The sequence below is a fragment of the Neofelis nebulosa genome, chromosome 14, assembly GCF_028018385.1.
Source record: "Neofelis nebulosa isolate mNeoNeb1 chromosome 14, mNeoNeb1.pri, whole genome shotgun sequence".
Lineage (NCBI taxonomy): Eukaryota > Metazoa > Chordata > Mammalia > Carnivora > Felidae > Neofelis > Neofelis nebulosa.
The window spans coordinates 45,996,852-46,015,570 of record NC_080795.1 but is presented as its reverse complement, the minus strand read 5'-3'; the positions used below and the strand labels follow the sequence as shown (position 1 = coordinate 46,015,570).

Genomic DNA, 18,719 nt, shown 5'->3' with positions numbered 1-18,719 from the left:
CTTGTTTTGTAAGTGGAAGTTTGTACCTCTTAAAAACCTTTCACTTGTTTTACCCATCTCCCTATTACCCTCCCCCCTTACATCTGCTTCTGTGTGTTTGTTTCCTGACTTGCTTCCCTTAGCATAATATCCTGTAGATTCATTCATATTGTTGGCAGTTGGCAAGATCGCATTCTGTTTTATGGCTGAGTAAGAAGTGTGTGTGTGTGTGTGTGTGTGTGTGTGTGTGTGTGTGTGTACACCCAGTAGTGGAATTACTGGATCATATGGTAATTCAATTTTTAACTTTTTGAAAAATCTCTGTACTATTTTCCACAGTGGTTGCACCAGTTTACATTCCGATCAACAGTGTACCAGAGTTTTCTTTTCTCCACATCCTTGCTAACACTTGTTATCCCCCGTTTTTTTGATACTAGCATTCTGACTGGTGTGAAGTGATATCTCATTGTGGTTTTGTTTTGCATTTCCCTAATGATTAGTGATACTGAAATCTTTTCACTTATCTGTTGGCCTTGTATGTCTTTGGAAAAAATGTTCAGGTCTTCTGTCTATTTTTAATTGGATTATTTGGGGGTTTTTTGGTGTTGAATTGTACATGTTTTTTATATGTTTTGGATATTAACCCCTTATCAGATACTTAGTGTACAGATATCTTCTTCCACTCAGTAGGTTGCCTTTTCATTTTGTTGATTCTTTCTTTTGCTGTGCAAAAGCTTTGTATTTTGGTATAGTCCAAATAGTTTATTTTCGGTTTTGTTTCCCTTCTCTGAGGAGACATGTCCATAAATATGTTGCTAAGGCTGACATCCAAGAGATTACTTTCTATGCTTTCTTCTAGGACTTTTATGGTTTCAGGTCTCACATTTAGGTCTTTAATCCATTTTGAATTTATTTTTGTGTATGGTATAAGAAAGTGGTCCAGTTTTCCCAGCACCATTTATTGAAGAGATTGTGTTTTCCCCCATATGTTCTTGCCTCCTTTGTCATGTAGATTAATTGACCATATAAGTGTGGATTTATTTCTGGGCTCTACTCTGTTCCATTGATCTGTGTGTCTGTTTTTGTGCCAGTACTATACTGTTTTGATTACTGTTGCTGTGTAAGATATTTTGAAATTTGGAATTGGTAACTCTAGCTTTGTTCTTTCTCAAGATTGCTTTCATTATTCAGGGTCTTTGTGGTTCCACATACATTTTACGATTATTTGCTCTAGTTCTGTGAAAAATGCTCTTGGCATTTTGATAGAGATTACATTGAATCTCTAGACTGCTTTGGGCAGTATGGACATTTTAACAATGATTTTTAAGTCTTGAATCCATTAGTATGGTATATCTTTCCATTCAATTTCTTTCATCAGTGTCTTAGTTTTTAGAGTGTAGGTCTTTGACCTCCTTGGTTAGATTTATTACTAGGTATTTTGTTGAGTGTATTTATCATGAAAAGGTATCAGATTTTTCAGTTGAGATTTCTCCATTCAGATGATGTGTGGTTTTTGTTTACTTCTGTGGTATATTACATTGATTGTAGTGTGTTGAATCGTCAAGAATAAATTCCACTTCCTCATGTTGTAAAATCCTTCTAATGAGTTGTTGAATTCTATTTGCTAGTATTTTGTTAAGGGTTTTGCATCTATATTCATCAGGGATATTCTGTAGTTTTCTTGTATTATATATTTGTCTGGCTTTGGTGTTGGGGTAATGCTGGCCTTCTAGAATGTTTTATATTTAATGAAATTATCAATCATGTTTTCACAAGAGGAAACATAGGAAATGGTTAGGAAAACATAGTAGGGGTCAGTCTCTCCCCTCCCAGAAATGTTTAAGACGTTAAAACCACCACCACCACCACCACCACCACCACCACCACCACCACCACCACCCTCCTCCTCCTCCTCCTCCTCCTCCTCCTCCTCCTCCTCCTCTTCTTCCTCTTCCTCTTGGGAGGAGCTTGAGGAGGACTGGTGTAAATTCTTTAAGGGTTTGATAGAATTCACCTGTGAAGCCATCTGATTCTGGATTTTTCTTTATTAGAAGGTCCTTACTAGTTATAGGTCTGTTTAATATTATCTGTTTCTTCCTGATTTATATTTTAGGAATTAATGTGTTTCATGTAAGTTGTCTAATTTGTCGACGGAGTTGTTTATAGCATTGTTTTACAATCCTTTTTATTTCTGTGAAATCAGTTGTAATGTTCCCTTTCATTTCTGTTTTTAGTTATCTGGGTCTTCTCCCTTTTTTTTTTTTTTTTTCTTAGCCTAAAGGTTTGCCAGTATTGTTGATCTTTGCAAATAACTGGCTTTTGATTTTGTTGATTTATCTTATTTTTCTATTCTATATTATTATAATTTTTACTGTTTCCTTTCTAGCCTTGAGTTTAGTTTTTCTAGGTTTTTAAGGTGTTAAACTTAGGTCGTTGATTTGAAATCTTTCAAGATTTTCCTTGTGATCTCTTTGACCCATTGGTTGTTAAAAAGAACACGTTTAGGGGTGCGTGGGTGGCTCAGTCGGTTGAGCATCCGACTTCAGCTTACGTCTGACTTCGGCTCAGGTCATGATCTCACAGTTCATGAGTTCGAGCCCCGCGTTGGGCTCTGTGCTGACAGCTCAGAGCCTGGAGCCTGCTTCCGATTCTGTGTCTCCCTCTCTCCCTGCCCCTAACCCACTTGCCTTCTGTCTCTCTCAAAAATAAATAAACATTAAAAAAAAAAATTAAAAAAAGAACATGTTTAATTTCAGCATTTTTGTGGGTTTTTTTTATTTTCCTTCTTGGATTCATTTCTAGTTTCAGTCCATTGTGATCAGAAAAGACAGTTTGTATAATTTCAGCCTTTTAAATCTGTTAAGTCTTGTTTTGTGGTTTAACATATGGTCTATCCTGGACAGTGTCTGCACTTGAGAAAATTGTGTTTTGTGGTGGTGTTAGGTAGCATGTTCTGTTCTGTACCTGTCAGGTCCACCTGGTGTGTAGTGTTGTTCAAGTCCTCTTGTCTTAATAATCTTGTGTCTAGTTCTTTAGCCATTACAGTAGTTCCCATTTATTTATCCATGGTTTTACTTTCGGCCATTTCAGTTACCTGTGGGTTAACTGTGGTCCTTTAGATGATCCTGCTCCTGAAATATTGTCAGAAGGTCAGTAGTAGCTTAATGCTACGCCACAGTTCCTATGTCCTTCATCTCCCTGTACCTCATCCGGTAGGCGTTTTACCATCTTACATCACAAGAAGGATGAGTATGGTACAGTAAGGTATTTTGAGAGAGACCACAGTTAAATAAATTTTTTTACAGCCTACTGTTAACAATTAGGAAAGTCCTATTTTGGTAGTCTCTTACTGTGCTTAATTTATAATTTAAACTGTCATAGGGATGTATATCTAGGAAAAAGCATAGTATGTACAGGTTTCGGTACTATCCGTGTTTTCAGGCATCCACTGCAGGTTTTAGAATGTAGCCAGTGGAGGTCTTGGAATGTGTCCCCAGTGGATAAAGGGCGGGGACTACTGTACTGAAAGTGGGATATTCATTAGTATGAAGCTGTTTCTCCCATCAGCCTGTTAGTGTTTTGCTTTATATATTTGAAAGGTCTGGTGTTTGGTGCATATGTAATTGTTCTGTCTTCTTGGTAAATTGACCCTTCTTTATATAATGTTTTTGTCCCTTGTAACTTTTGACTTAAAGTTTTGTGTGATGATAGTACAGCCACTCTTGTTCTCTTGCTTATTATTTTGTATGGAATATCTTTTTCTATCCTTTCACTTTAGAACTGTGTGGTGTCCTTAGATTTAAAGTGAATCTCCTGTAGACAGCATATGATTGGATCCTGTTTTTTATTTATTCTGCCACTGTGTATCATTTGGGAAGTTTAAACCATTTATATTTAGGATGATTACCGATAGGGAAAGACTTTTGCCATTTTATTGTTTCTGTAGAACAGCTTTTTTGTCCTTCCTTTCCTCTCAATGCGTTTGCATTTAGTTTTTTTTGTTTTTTGTTTTTCTTTGTAGTGACATGTTTTGATTCCCTTTTCGTTTTCCTTTTGTGTAAATTCTATAGATGTTTTCTTTGTGGTTACCTTTGGTATTTTCTAGGACATGCTAAAATTACAATAATCTGGGGCACCTGAGTGGCTCAGTCAGCTAAGATTCCGGTTATTGATTTTGGCTCAGGTCGTCATCTCACAGTTCCTGGGTTTGAGCCTTGTGTTGGGCTCTGTGCGGGCAGTGTGGAGCCTGCTTGGGATTTTCTCTCTTCTTCCCTCTCTGCCACTCCCTTGCTCACGCATGCTTTTGGTCTTTCTCTCAAAATAAATAAATGAAATTTTTTTTTTAATGTTTATTTTTGAGAGAGAGAGACCGAGACGGAGTGCAAGTGGGAGGGGGAAGAGTGACAGAAGCAGGCTCCAGGCTCTAAGCTGTCAGCCCAGAGCCTGATGCGGGGCTCGAACCCACACCCATGAGATCATGACCCGAGTCAAAGTTGGACGCTTAACCGAATGAGCCACTCAGGCACCCCAGTAAATATATTTGAAAAAAAAAATGACAACAATCTACTTCAGACTGATATTTTCAATTGCAGATAAAAATTTTACTCTTTAACAACTCTCCTCCCCCACTTTATTAGTCACAGATTATATATAGCATACTCGTTAACATAGATTTATAGTTTTTTAATGCTTTTTGTTTTTTAAATCCTGCAAACTTAAGAGTTCTGAAACAATTACAGTGATGCTGGTTTATATTTGTCTATATATTTACTTTTACCAGAGAACTTTATATTTTCACATGGCTTCAAGTTACTCTTTAGTATACTTTTGTTTCAACTTGGAGAACTCCCATTGCAAGTCTAGTGAGGAACTCCTGATACTTTAGCTTTTTTGTTTATCGAGGAGTGTCTTAATTTCATCCTCATTTTTGAAGGACAGTTTTGCTAGATACTGTTTTTTGGTTGACTTTATTGTGAGCACTTTAAGTATATCATCTGACAGCCTTCTGACCTGCAAGGTTTCTGCTGAAAAATCCACTGATAATCTTACAGAGGTGATGTAGGTGATGAATCGATTTTCTCTTGCTGCTTTGAAGATCCATTGTCTTTGGATTTTGAGAGTGTGATTATAGTGTCTTGATGTGGGCTTCTTTGAATTTATCCTACTTCCAAGTAACTTCTTGTGTTTGTATATTCGTTTCTTGCCTCAAATTTGGTAAGTTTTTGGCCATTATTTCTATAAATAAGCCTTTTGCTCTTTGCTTTTCTGGGAGTTCCATAATGCATATATTGATGTTTGTGATGATGTCCCACAGGTCCCGTAAGCTTTGTTGTTCATTTTCTTTCCTTTGTGCTCCTCCCAGACTCAATAATTCAAATGAACTTTCTTCAAGTTTGCTGATTCTTTTGTCTGATTCTGCTGTTAAACCCCTTAGAGATTTTTTTCAGTTCAGTTACTGTGTTTTTGTGGACCATAATTTTGATTTTTTTAAACAATTTTTCTGTTGATATTTTGTTTGTATATCATTTTCCTGATTTCATTTAGTTGTCCAAGTTCTCCTTTAGCTCATTGAGCAGTATTTAAGACTGTTGTTTTAAAGTCTTTTTAGTTAGAGGCTTGTAATTCTTTAGTGTCAGTTTTTGAAAATTTATTTTGTCTTTTGAATAGACCATATTTCCCTTTCTTTGTATGTCTTTTGTTGAAATTAGGGCATTTGAATAATAGCCCCTCCCTCCCCATCTTTGTGGATTACCTCCATGCAGGGGAAGATCTTCACTAAACAACCCGGCACAAAGGCTCAGGGTTGTCTCACTTTTTCTGCAGATACATCTTTCTTGAGTGTGTGTGTGTGTGCGCGCGTGTACGCATGCATTTTTGTTCCAGTTCTTGTATATACTCAGTTGCTTTTTAAGTGTTAATTTCTCTAAGAGTCTCATCCTGTTTCCCGTATACAGCGTTGGCTGTTCTGTTTTATTCCTCTGCCCATAGTTTCTTGCCCATAGGTGCCTGTGAGTCTGAAGGTCCTCTGTAGCTCTTGTGTCCTGGGACCCACCACAACTTTCAGCAGCTTGCAGTCTGATATCTCAAGTATGCCACACAGTTCTGGTGTTCTGAGATAGGCAAGTTAGAGAAAAGTCCCTTGGGAAGCTCTCAAACAAGTCAGAATGTTGTAAGCGATTTTTATTCTTTACCATCTGTCCTGAGGGAGGAGCCAGGAATTGTCAGTTTCCTCCTGAGCACATTGTGCTGCACCAAGGATGGGGTGGGGCAAGAGCGAGGAAAAGAAGTCCATGATATTCCCTGCCGTTTTGTGTGTTTTTCTTGTTTTATTAGTGTTGGTTGCTGTAGATAATTTTTAAGTTTATTTTTTGAGAGAGAGAGAGTGGGGGAAGGGCAGAGAGAAGAGAGAGAATTCAGTGCAGAGCCCTTCACAGGGCTTGATTTCACAAACTGTGAGATCATGACCTGAGCTGAAATCAAGAGTCTGACGCTTACTCAGCTGAGCGACCCAGGCACCCCTGTAGTTGTTTATCTTAAAGGAACTATCTGAAATCAGTTGTATGTATGTATGAAGTATCTACCATATAACTTACAATAGAAAAAATAAGAAGAACTTTATTTCTAAAGGTTGGAAAATCGATAAGGAATTATGATTTTTCTCATACTATGGACTATATTATGTCCGTTAGAAATGCTATTCACAAAGTAACACGAGATTACTATATAATAGAAAATATTTTATATAAAGGGTATTTTTGTTTTTTTAAGTTTGAGACACAGTGTGAGTGGGAGAGGGGCAGAGAGAGATGGGGAGAAAGAGAATCACAAGCAGGCTCCACAATGTCAGCGCACAGCCTGATGCAGGGCTGAAACTCACCAACTGTGAGATCATGACCTGAGCCGAAACCAAGAGTTGGATGCTTAACTGTGCCATCCAGGTGCTCCAAGGGTGTTTTATGTTTAGTAAAAATTACACAGGGAAGAAAAAAGACTGAAGGTAAAAATAAAAAGATCAAGAAAATATTAATGGTTCTGTATTGCATCTTAAGTGCTGGTTTTCTTATAACTTTGACATTTTCACAGTTACCACAGTGCGTATGCATTTCATAATCAGATGTTAACAGGCTAATTTTTAAATACTTGTTAGTTTTACCTTTTTTTTTTTTTTTTTTTTAATGAGAAGCTGATTGTGTTTAAAAACCAGTAAGAAGAAAAGATTTGGAGACAAGGATAGAAATACTCTTTAGAACAGACTGGCTGCTGCTTTTCAGAACAGTATGTGGATGTGAGAAGGGAATGGAGGAGAGTGGACTTGAGAGGGAGGAAAAAGGCAGAATTTGGTGAATGGAAAGAAGTCAGAGTAAGGTGTCATATACCCAAAACTGGTTAGGATGGTCAGGGACCTTGGCAGAGAGTGAACCTGGAGCCCAGGCTGCCTGCAATGGTTTCTCCTGGGCAAAAGGTGAGTGAGCCAAGTGTAGGCTCCAGTAGCAGGAGTAGACCTTATGTGACCTTAAGGGTGGTGAGGTGTTAGCAGAGAATGCTTGTCATTAACTAAGCCACTGTGTTTTTTCCACAGAATTTCTTTGGGTTGAGTTCCATGGAAGTTTGTCACTGACCTGTGTTCCAGAAGTATGAAACATGAATATTGGGTTATGGAATAGTTTGTCTTGATAAATAAACTAACAGATACTGTGGACAGTAAGTCTTTGCTCATTTATTCTTATTGATACTTCAGTGTGCTTGCATCAGAATTAAGAGATTTTAACTGTGTGTATTTATGAACCTTAGGAAGATAACTTGATTTCAAGATTTCTTAACGGTTTCATTGTTTTAGGATATTTTTTATTGCTCTGAGGTTAATTTCACTGAAATACTGCTAGGTGCCTTTCTTGGTCCTGCGTCATGAAGTAAGGGGGTCTATAGGAGTCTACAAAGCTACTGTTCTTTATGCTCTTAGAAGGGACAGAGAACAGTTTTTGTAAGATATGTCCTTGGGCTTCATTGTCACTGTTTGGTAGCCCTGCTGGATTAATTGCCAGATGTAATAGATAATTAAAATATAAAGGTTCTTTTACTCACTGTTAAAGAGCTATCAGTATGTATATGTAAGTTGGAATACAGATCTAGTCCAAAAAAGTTGTATTAGGGTAATTAATATCTGTTAATAATAAGAGAGTGGTGGTGGGGGGGTGACTTAGGACCTTTCTCCCCTATATTAATTATTAATGCTTTTTTTGTGATCAAAGTAATACAGAGAATTTTAAAAATCAAGTTTATTTTAGCCTAAGCTAGTTTTACCACTGATTGGCACTTTATTAGGATAACAAAAACTGTTTCTTAACCGTTTTAACTCCCACAGAATTCTTGGGTCCTAATGTGAGCCATATTAAACCCAGGAATTGGTGAAAACCTGCATTGGAAAAAAACACCTGGTGACAGTACACATTTGTGTGTGGTCAGTAATTCAAGGATTCCTTTTATTTTCAACAATTTATATAACAGTTCTTAGAAGTAGTATGCCAAAATGACCATAAAAGATACAATAATTAATACATATTTACATTCTTAAAAATAGTTACTCTTGAGGTTGACAAAGCTGTCACTATCCCAAATGAGTGTGACACAACAAACTAGTGGAAGAATCAGTTTTTCGAATTCAGGCTGAATTGTTCATTAATAGTCTCACTTTGCAGAAACAACTACACAGTGACTTCTCGTGCCCAATGACACGTGAGATTTAATTAAAAATTAGTGGGCGTTTGAAATTGAATTTTTAGCATCTCACAGTTGTATGTAACAGTTTGTAGACCCAATTTGGATATAGTCAGTAAAAATATTTTAATCAGAGTGAGATTTTTACTATTAAAGATGATATCTGGTAACCCAGAGTCTTGATAAAAATCCATCCTTAAATGCAGAAATAATATCAGTCACTGGGAATATTTTTGTATTGGATCAGTTCAGAATAAACTATTTGGACTGGTTCATTGGTAAGGTTAACTAACATTGGGGTTCTTGACTCCCCTCCAGTATCCCAGGGCAGTATGAATATCCTGTTAAAACCCTTCCAGAAGAGAGTGTCAAAGGGAATACCTAGTTGTCTGAGCACTCTGGGTGCTCTGTTTTCATTGACGGACATTGGATTTACTCTAAGCTGGTTTGCTAAAACGAATTGGAGAGACATTTTTTTCCACAGTGTAGCTGGACAGTCATGAGAATGTCTTGTAAATTTCAGTAAAATGCAGACTTTAAAGTAGGAACATACATAGCAGGTTTTACTTAAAGAAGAGCATCACATTTAAGTAATAAATTTAACAAGTTAAACAATAAAATCCTAAGCACTTAAAGATTCCAAACATTTGCAGACGAGAATATTAGGCCAAGATAGTGTTTTAGCCTAGAAACAGATGCGGTTGGGAATGAAGTTTTAACCAGTCTCTCCATTCTAAGGCCTGACCACATTTTGTGTTAGAGCAGAGAGTTAACAGATCTTAATTATAGTAAACAATTTAGCAAATACTATTAGAGAGCAAAAGGGAATACATGTGTGATGAGATGACAACAGAGACTTTTAATCAATGTCTCCAAATGGGAAAGGAACACGTTTTTTATTTACTGCATTTTAGTTTTAGGGAAAGGAATTAATTTTAGAAGAGGCTGAAAAACTACCTATAATTAAAGTATTGGCCTTGTGTCCATCTTAGATACTATCAGAACTAGTTACGTTTCTTTTTCAAAAATAAATTGTACAAGCAGGGATCAACACCTCAGAGGGTACTCAGGGGAACCCTTTTCTCAGGGCTTTATTTTTTACCATGTTAAATTTACTAATGAAGACTTGAGCAAAATGTGGGTCGGCCATATAATGGTATGTTTTCACCGTGGAGGGGAGAGGCTCCACAGCCACCACTGGGCATGCTGTCTGCACGGAAGAGCAGCTGGGGGCCAGGTGGCAGGATGTCTTTGTGATGTAGTCCACAAGTCTGTTGTACTGTTGTTCTGACAGTCTCTCTCGGGCTCCATCCACCTAGGATCCAAAAATAAAGTCTCAAGGTTGCCAAATTTTCATAATGGGACTCCCATGACCAAAGTATTCCTTCTGTTTTTGACTCATACATCTGTGCATTATGCTTTGAGGTCCTCTAATAAAGCCATTTTTATCCAACGCTGTGCTTTTTATTTTTCCTCTGAGCTGTGGCAGTGATAACACTGCGCTTTCAGCAGTACAAACGAAGCTCTGCACGGGACTGTTAGGACAACCTCCTTTGAATACGCGTTTGGTGTTGTGTGAAATTCCCATGTTTGAAGTTGATGATTTGGTAACATTTTACTCATTAACTATTAAACATCTGTCACTGCTCTTTACTAACCAGCTCAGGGACAAAGAAGAGTGTCTTTCCTCTGCATAAATCAACATTAAACTCGCATCCTGAAATAAAAGTTCTGTTTGCCTGTCTCCTTAAACCTCTAAAGTTTGACAGAAAAAATTCTGGAGAAGAGCACCTCTTTCAAACCAGTGGCTTTGGACAGAGCATTAAAAAAATACCTTTTGAACTGTAACATTTTCTGTTTTTATAAACACTAGGATTTAAAGCCAGAGGTCGGGGGGGGGGGTTCGGAAACTGGGCAGAGGAAGGGGAAATTTTTATGGAAAAAAAGGGAGGATGCAAAGTACATTTATGGTTCATAAAAGTCTGGCTCATCTTCAGTGGAATTCAAATAGGAGAACTGAGATATACTACCTAAGTTCTTAAGTGAGATTTTCTGAGAAAGCACCCATCAAAGGCAATTGGATCTATAAATTCTTCCCACCCTGAGCTTTTGTAGCTATCTAGGGTGTAGATCACGTGGACTGGGACGTTTCCAGTATAAACTACTGATCTGTGGGAATCAGGTAGCCACTGGCCTTTTCAGTGGTTCTGTACCTACCAAATGTTGGCAAGATCACTCCGGGTAAGAATTAACAAGGGCTTTTGAGTCCTCAAAGTAGTAGTAATGTAAAGAATTTCTGTGTTTCTGTGTAGGGCACAGAAACAGTGCAGCCAAGGGTGTCTTAAAAGCTGTACAAAGCCAGTAGACGGTAAGGAGTAAGGGCCTGCCAGAAAAATAAGTAGGGTATCCGTTAGAGTTCGGATCTCCTATTTTGAAGCTTGGGAAAGAAAAGAAAGGCCCCCAAAGTTTCACTGACAGATGAAAGCTGTGTACCACCAGGAAAAGGCCAGAGCTCTGATGATATCATTTGATGGGGTCAGAATTCAGCTGGAAAGCTTTGAAAACACAGAAAGTCTTAATTGCTCCTCCTGAACAGCAGCACAGGAAAACCCGTGCTGTGAAAGGAACCTGGCCAAGGAATAAATTGACCTTCTGACTCATGTTGAGCCTCTCATAAGGGATTTCAATAATGTGCCAGGCATATTAAGCAATTATTACCCTAAAAATGGCTGCATTTAACCAAGAAAAGCAAATGCTGATTTAAAAATATTTGAATCCTGCCACATTTCAATATACTGAGTGATGTCATCTACAAATTAATTCCTTCCAAATTTCAAAGGAGCTGTGTTTCCTAGTATCTGAAGCAAAAAAAGCAGAAAAGCCATTTTATATGAAGATCTAAAAATACTGTTCTTAGTTTTCCCTGGAAGACAGCAGGTAGGCTTCTTAACCCAGGTGTACATCTGTGGATTCGGTTTGCAGGTGACTAGTCCTGACTGACGTGAGCACGGCAGCTGAGGAAAAGTCCCCGTGTCAGGCTGCACTGCCGAGTGATTCCCCCGCCTCGTTTTGCGCATACACTGGGTCACAGCACTCCTACGGAAGGGTGTGCCGTCTCAGAAAAGAAACGGGCATTTTGTTGTAAAGTTTGGGTCTCCTTTGGGGTGAGTGGGGAAGGGGGTAGGGTTTGGACACAGGACTGAGGGGGCAGTTATTTCCTGTTTCTTAGGAGTTGGGGGAGGTAAAGTGGGATAGGTTCAGAGAAAGAATTTGGGGGCTGACCGCGTACTGGATCTCCACCATTTCTGTCCTGTGCCGGGACAGCCAGGTGCTGCTGGGTAAACTCCACAGCTGCCCTGCACTATTCCTGCCCTCAGTCATCTCTTCCGGCCTCTTCCCCCTTAATCCAGCCCCCTGTTCTCCCCGAGTACCGATGGAAGACCAGTGTTGAGCATGGTGTCCAGAGCATCAGTGCTTTTCTGCCTCTAACTCCGTGATCCCATGGTCTCAATTAACCTTGGCAACTTCTACGAGTGGTGACTCCAGCTATCATCTCATTAACCCCCAGAGAAGCAGGCCTGTTCCTTCCCAGCTATGATAATTCCCCACAGTACCCTCCTCAAACAAAAGCCAAAGGGAGAAGGATCACAACTGAAGACAGTAGAGACTGTTTTAACAACAAAAGCTGAATCTCCGGTCTTCAGTTTAAGATATGAGAGATTTCCCAAGCAGCTAAGGAATAACGATAGATTCCCGAAGGCCTTGGAAGTTTCTCGTTAGGGACCAAGGACTTGAAGATAATGACAGCGTCCCTTGCCAAATCCTGTAGCCAGATCACTGCTGCTTTATTGTCAATTGGATCAGAAGATTTTGGCAGATCTAAAGTCAGCCTGGACATCTGACCTCTGTTTATTCCCAGAAAGTCATCAACTCGAAGAGCAATGTGCGCCTAGTGCCAAGCCCCAGCTTAAAGCCTGACTGATTAGGATCCAAGAAGCTAGAGAAATCTCAGAGTTGTTGTGGTTGGCTGCCTTCCCTCTTCTCAGATAATTTTACCCAAACAGTGGTGCGAGGGAGACACAGGCTCCCATACCAGGAAGAAAATAAAGAACGGGGCAGGACCTGCCGCAGGCAGGTTTGCTGTCCTTTCCTGGGGCCACTCAGTCCTCAGGTTAGGACCAGCAGGTCCCAGCTTGCCACTGACCTGCACTCCCCTTGCTGAGTGGAAAAACAGGTCTGTTTCGTAGGTCAACTCTTAGAGACCCTTGGATCAGGCAGTGAATGGGGAGGCAGGAACAGAGCAGTTTTCCACGGGGTGCACCTGCTCGCCGCTAGACTGTAGGAAGCTGGTGTCACTCTTGTCAGGGCTCACCCCTGACACCCAGTGTGCCCTGCCTGGGCCTCCATCCCGTGGCAACTTCTGTGTGGTCGGGAGCCAGCGTGCAGTACAGGAACAGGCCAGGCTGGGCCAGAGAACTGCCCCAAGAGCCTAAGCGGCAGCCCAGGGGGTGCCCCACGGTACTTAAGGGATGGGAATCTGCCCCGTGGGAAAGGGAACGCTGAGCCACACACAGTACAGAGCAGGGGGAGGAAAGAGATTCGTGCCCAGAATTCTGACCCGTGAGGTCTTGGAGTGGAAACGGGGGAGAGAGTGAGTGAGACCTCCTTCCTGGTTTGTGAACTTGTTTCCCGGTCCCCTCACTTCCGTGGCAGTCCTCTCCTGTGCCACCAGACTTGTGCCTGCTTTGTGGAGCAGCAGCACAGAATTGCTGCCTCGGCCCTGGCCCTTCTTGGACACACCTGTGTGTCCTGGAGCTCCGCTGTCCCGTCTCCTTCAGCACCCCGGCGCCCTGACGACCACGCCTCGTTCAGTTCTTAGGGTGGCATAGCCCCAGGCCTCAAGTCCATCTGGCCCGCTGCTGGGCTCCCCTAAGGGAGCCTCACACACACACCTGGGTTGGGGCTTCCCAACTTGCTTCCGCACGGGCCCCCTTGTCCCCCTCCCCCACGCTGCTTCCTGTGACGGCCCTCCCGGTCCCCAGCAGCCTCCACAGGCTGCAGCCCCAACTGCCTGGTTACCGGCGGTCAGCCTGCATCTCTGCTTCCCTGGCTGTTAGCCGCGCAGTCCCCCCCGTTTTCTGAAATGTACCTCCACGTCGCAGGCCACTCGCGGCTGCCTGAGCTGCACGATGAGCAGGTTGTTTTGCTTGCTGTCCTGTGCACAGTCGATCTCCGTGACAGGGAAGGCCTGCTGCTGCGTGTCCTCGCTGACGCTCACCACGAAGAGCACTTCCGAGGTCAGCAGCAGGCACCCTTCGTGCTCCTGGCCTGAGCCCCTCACCAGAACCACATCCAGGGCCATGTGGACTTCCGGTCTGCCCAGAGACTGAAGCATTTTCCTGTTTCAGAGGAGAGAAGTGAGGCTAGAAGCCAGTTTGGAAAAGATGGTCCTGTATCAGTGCGCACTGTACCAAGGGCTGGGGCATTCTTACGCGAAGGTCCCCAGAGGCAAAGGGCCCTCGCCAATCTGATGATCAACTTTAGCCTCACACGTAATGGCCACTTTTTTTTTTTTTTTAATTTTTTTTTTAACGTTTATTTATTTTTGGGACAGAGAGAGACAGAGCATGAACGGGGGAGGGGCAGAGAGAGAGGGAGACACAGAATCGGAAGCAGGCTCCAGGCTCTGAGCCATCAGCCCAGAGCCCGACGTGGGGCTCGAACTCACGGACCGCGAGATCGTGACCTGAGCCGAAGTCGGATGCTCAACCGACTGGGCCACCCAGGCTGTAATGACCACTTTCATTCACAAACTGATTCTGGTCAACCGAATCCAGCTCCTTCCTGGGGACAAGGATTTCCCTTGGCTCTGACCAGCTCCTTTTCTTCCCATTAGAAACGTCACCCCTGATCAGAACGCTGGCTTCATGGAGAGTCCCCGGTCCCCTTGCAGGCCTAGGCTGCTCCATCAGCGTGCAGCTTCCCCCGAGGGGTGCGCGAGAGGCGTCCCACATCTGGGGACGGCAGCCTCTCCCTGGCGCTATGATGGCCTCGGGCAACCTGAGATGCCGAACGCGGCCGCCCCCCCCCCCCCCAACCCCCGGGCTCCCCTGGAAGTAGGGGCCGTTAGCTCGACAGCAAGCCAGGCCCTGTTAACATGCGTATGCAGCTGAACAAGCATCTAGATAATCCTACCAGACATATTTGACGTGGCTGTTTGGGGCCCGGTCAGCATGTAGATCACTTGGCTGATAGCGCTGTTTGGGAAGCTGAGAAAGTCCAGCTCCATGTAAAATACCTGTGGCGAGAGAAGTAAGGGAGTTTTACTAGTTGTTTTTCTGGAAACCAGTTCCACGGTATAGTGATGTCATCTGCTTATAGCCATCCATAAAACACTACAGATCCAAAATGATGTCAAGTCTTTGGAAGCAGTCGTATGGATAGATAATCATTAAACACTGCAACGCTCTGAACTCTGGCGATCTTACATTAGCTACAAACTGAAAAATGAGTGAACGACAGTCCAAGCATAGGCTGGACTGGCAATTAACGGAAGCATCACGCTCCTGGGAGTAATCCATCCTGAGCAACAGCTCACACGCCATTACAGTTTATGCGATAAAGTCAAGATTGTTAGCTGACTTCCTTGCTTAATGTTACAATACTTCTGTATCTGTGCTGGGCTGGGCAAACAATAAAAAACACAACACACACAGAGATGCACACAAAGGCACATGGTTTGCCTAGATACAGTATTTCAGTGACTTAATCCAGCTGTTAAACACGAATCCATTTACATTTATGAGCACTCGTGGGGCCTCCGGTTTATTACACGCTCCCCCTGGTACCGGCACCGAACGAGGGCACCCAGCAGCACCACGCGGCCTCCAAAGAGACTCTCCAGAACCAAAGATGGTACAGCATGTGTGCTTCCCGAGGGCTTGTAAATGTTTATAAACGAGGCACAGTCATTAGACTGAGAGTTAGTGGTTTGTAAAACCTTCAGTGCGGTAATAAAAGTTTTACAAGAATGATGGAAAGCAACAAGGCCACGTGAAGCTCTGCTCCGAGATGCTCTGACCTACGGGAGGGGTCCTCGGCCCGGGAGACTCCCGGTGAGGAACAAAGGGATTTATGAAGGATGGGCTGGGGTCTGCAGCCACGGAACGCTGTTTACTGATGTGTAAGCATCTGATAAAGGGAGTGTGCCCGGGCTGCTTTCGGGCTACGGCGGTTCTTTGTGCCCCGTTCCCTGTGAGTGAAAATGTCATTCACGGAAGGAGAGAGAGGGAGGGGGGGGGGGGAGAGGGAGGGAGGGAGGGAGAGAGAGAGAGAGAGAGAGACAGAGACAGAGACAGAGACAGAAACGGGGAGGGAGGAGGCGAGGGGAAAAGCCAAGGGGAACACATGTTCGCATCTGTGTGGCCTCTGAAAGCCCCTCCGGATGGTTGCCGGAGGGGGGCATTTGTCTCCCCCTCTCCCCTTCTCAGACACTCCTGTCGGCCCCGCGGAGGCACGGGGTGCCTGCGGTGAGATGTACCCCCGCCACTATGGCCGGAGGCAGAGGGCTCGCGTGTCTGACAGCCCAGCCCTCCTGTGGTCTGTGAGAGTGGCCGGACAGCCGGCTGGAGGACCAGAATGAGGGCACGGGAGTGTTGGTAAAAAGGGAACAGTCGCAGTCACCTGTTTGTCAGGGCACTGCGGTGCGCTCTGCCAAGAGCGCAGAACATAATACAGGGGGAGGCGCTTCCTGCGGCACACCCATCACTCCTGGGTGTACACGAGCGTGGGAGGGGCCCGGCACCCCACCATCCGAGAGCAGGTGGTGCCACGAGCCCGTTCCCCACAGCTGTCTGCTCGGGGAAAGGCTTTCCGGGAACTCGGCCCAGAGTCCGCAGAAGCAGGGCTCTGTGAGCGCGTGTGCGCGAACCCACGTACGCACGCGCGCGCACACACGCTCCTCTCTCCGAATACATACATGCTGCCTCCACACGGATATCTTCCTGCCTTATAACCTACTTTTCCTTTCAAACTGGTCACCAGAAAAAGTAATAGTTCTATCCTCTGCTTCAATATTTTCTACATATCGCTCTCAACTGCCTTCGGCCTCTCCCTGGTGACTTCTCACTAAAGTCCATTTTATTTAGATGTACTGTAAAAAGATTCTGTGAGATAGATATAATGAAATTACAAATTGATTCCTGGGCCTTTAATTATTATAATTTATGATTAGTAGTATGATTCTACCCTTTGCACAAATAAGTGTAAGGAGCTGAGAAAGACGGCTATTTACCTACTTGTAGATGTATCCGTTTTATTTTCACTGCTTTGCCATGCGAAGGCCTACGTTAACTCGGAGACCCTAATCGCAAACTAATCCGTGACGTCTGAGCTGGCCTGTCAGGTGCCCCGCGACTTACCATAGCCAGTCTGTGACACGAGCTCAGCGGCTCCTCCGATGGGCTTTGTGAACACCCCCATGATTCCTTTCCCCACGCCCGAGATGACACCCTTGGCCTTGTGTCCTGCTGAAGCATGAGCTTCCGATGTTCTCTGGAAGTTCTGCATGGGCTGATCGACTATGCCAGCAATTGCACCTGAAAAACAGCAAATGCCTCCAGTGAGGACTGAGGCTTAAAATCCCGAGAAAGTGAAAACCTTCAATCCAGAAGACAGTTTTATGTGGACTGAAGATGAAAATGCACCCTCCTTAGGAAGTTCTTTACTATACATTTATTCATCAATTATGTAAGTTCATGGAGCACTGACTTAGACATGTATGATCTTCACCAGAACATAATATTCAGCCTGGGTTTTTGGTCCATCACAGTTAGGATCTGTGAAGTCCGGTTCAGAATTTAATAACCAAGTCAGACTATTCCAAAGTGACACTTCACATGCCTTTGTCCAGAAGACAAAGAGGAGAGAGCAAGCCTGCTCAGCCTGATACATTTGCACTGAAGTAAGAGGGTGAAAAAAACTGGAAGAGACCGTCCCCTTTCCATGTTCTCCCTTTTAATAGTGATAAGAGAAATTCTTTAATAATATATTAATGTAATTGTTGACACAGCAATTATTTCTATTATAGCTAATCTGTTTTGAGTGCTTGCTATGTGCTGGGGACTATATCGAGTGTTATTTGTATGAGATCATTAATCCTCATAATCCTAGGAGTCGGACGTGGTTTTTATCCTCAGCTCCTAGATAAGGCCGCGGAGCACAGAGAGGTTAAGGAGTTTGTCCCCAAGGTCACACAGCTGTCCTATGCCTGAGCCAGGGTTTGAGTCTAGAGAGGCAGAGTCCCAGCCCAGCTCTAAACCACCAAGCTGTTCACTGATCCTGTTTATAAAAGAGGCTCTCCAGTCTGCCAGTCTTAGAAAAACCTCCTTCCTTCCTACTTCCATTGAGGTTTGGCCGCTTGCTCTTCACTTCAGAACAGCTACCCTGCTCTCAGCAGTCTGCTCCTGCGGTTTTCCCAGAGGACAGCCCGGTCAGGTATCCTGGAGGGCGAATCCCTCAGCCTCCTGTGGGTCCTTCCTCTTGTTCCTCTTACTTTGAGACTTCATAAGGGCTTCACTGGTCCCAGTTTTGTTTTGTTTTTTCTTTCCCCCAATGATGGAGTGGAGGGTTCTCTAGCTCAGTAAGAGGTAAACATTTTATTACAGTTCTTGACAGAATTTTCTGTTTTCAACTCAGTCCTGCTAGGATTAATGGAAAGGATGGAAAATGCAGAGTTCCCCTGGTAGAAATTTTAGTACATGTCAAAACCCATTATTCCAAATGCCACTAATTCAAAGTCTCTTGGGTAAACGGAGATTTCCAGGTCTCTGTTAATGACCTGCTAATTTCAAGTAATATTCCCCTGAACAAAATCCAGTAAAACAAAGGCCAGTTCCTTCGGGTCAATTGTAAAGGGAAAGTTCTTCATGGATTCCATTCCTCTGAATTTGGACAGAGCCATTTAAATTTATGTATCAACAGATTAAGAATGACCTGAGGCGACGGGTCTGTTTCTCAGCCTTGAC

The 18,719-nt window shown here is 43.1% G+C and overlaps 2 protein-coding genes across 7 annotated transcripts in view; one reads left to right on the top strand and one right to left on the bottom strand.

Moving 5' to 3' along the window:
* LOC131494875 (cytochrome c oxidase subunit 6C) overlaps window positions 1–7,684 on the top strand; it is a 63,629-nt gene extending 55,945 nt beyond the window's left edge. Inside the window, exon 5 of the mRNA XM_058699601.1 lies at window positions 7,559–7,684. The gene's annotated coding sequence lies outside the window, so the exon portion shown is untranslated. The remainder of the gene's footprint in view (window positions 1–7,558) is intronic.
* A 743-nt stretch (window positions 7,685–8,427) lies between these two features.
* The window catches only part of VPS13B (vacuolar protein sorting 13 homolog B), an 805,543-nt gene continuing 795,251 nt past the window's right edge, over window positions 8,428–18,719 (bottom strand). For all 6 annotated transcript variants that reach the window (XM_058699592.1, XM_058699588.1, XM_058699591.1 and 3 more), the window contains 4 exons: window positions 17,115–17,291; window positions 14,890–14,992; window positions 13,844–14,093; window positions 8,428–10,009 (listed from right to left, as the gene is read on the bottom strand). In XM_058699592.1, coding sequence (XP_058555575.1) covers window positions 9,761–10,009; window positions 13,844–14,093; window positions 14,890–14,992; window positions 17,115–17,291 — 779 coding nt within the window. In that variant the 3' untranslated portion in view covers window positions 8,428–9,760. The remainder of the gene's footprint in view (window positions 10,010–13,843; window positions 14,094–14,889; window positions 14,993–17,114; window positions 17,292–18,719) is intronic.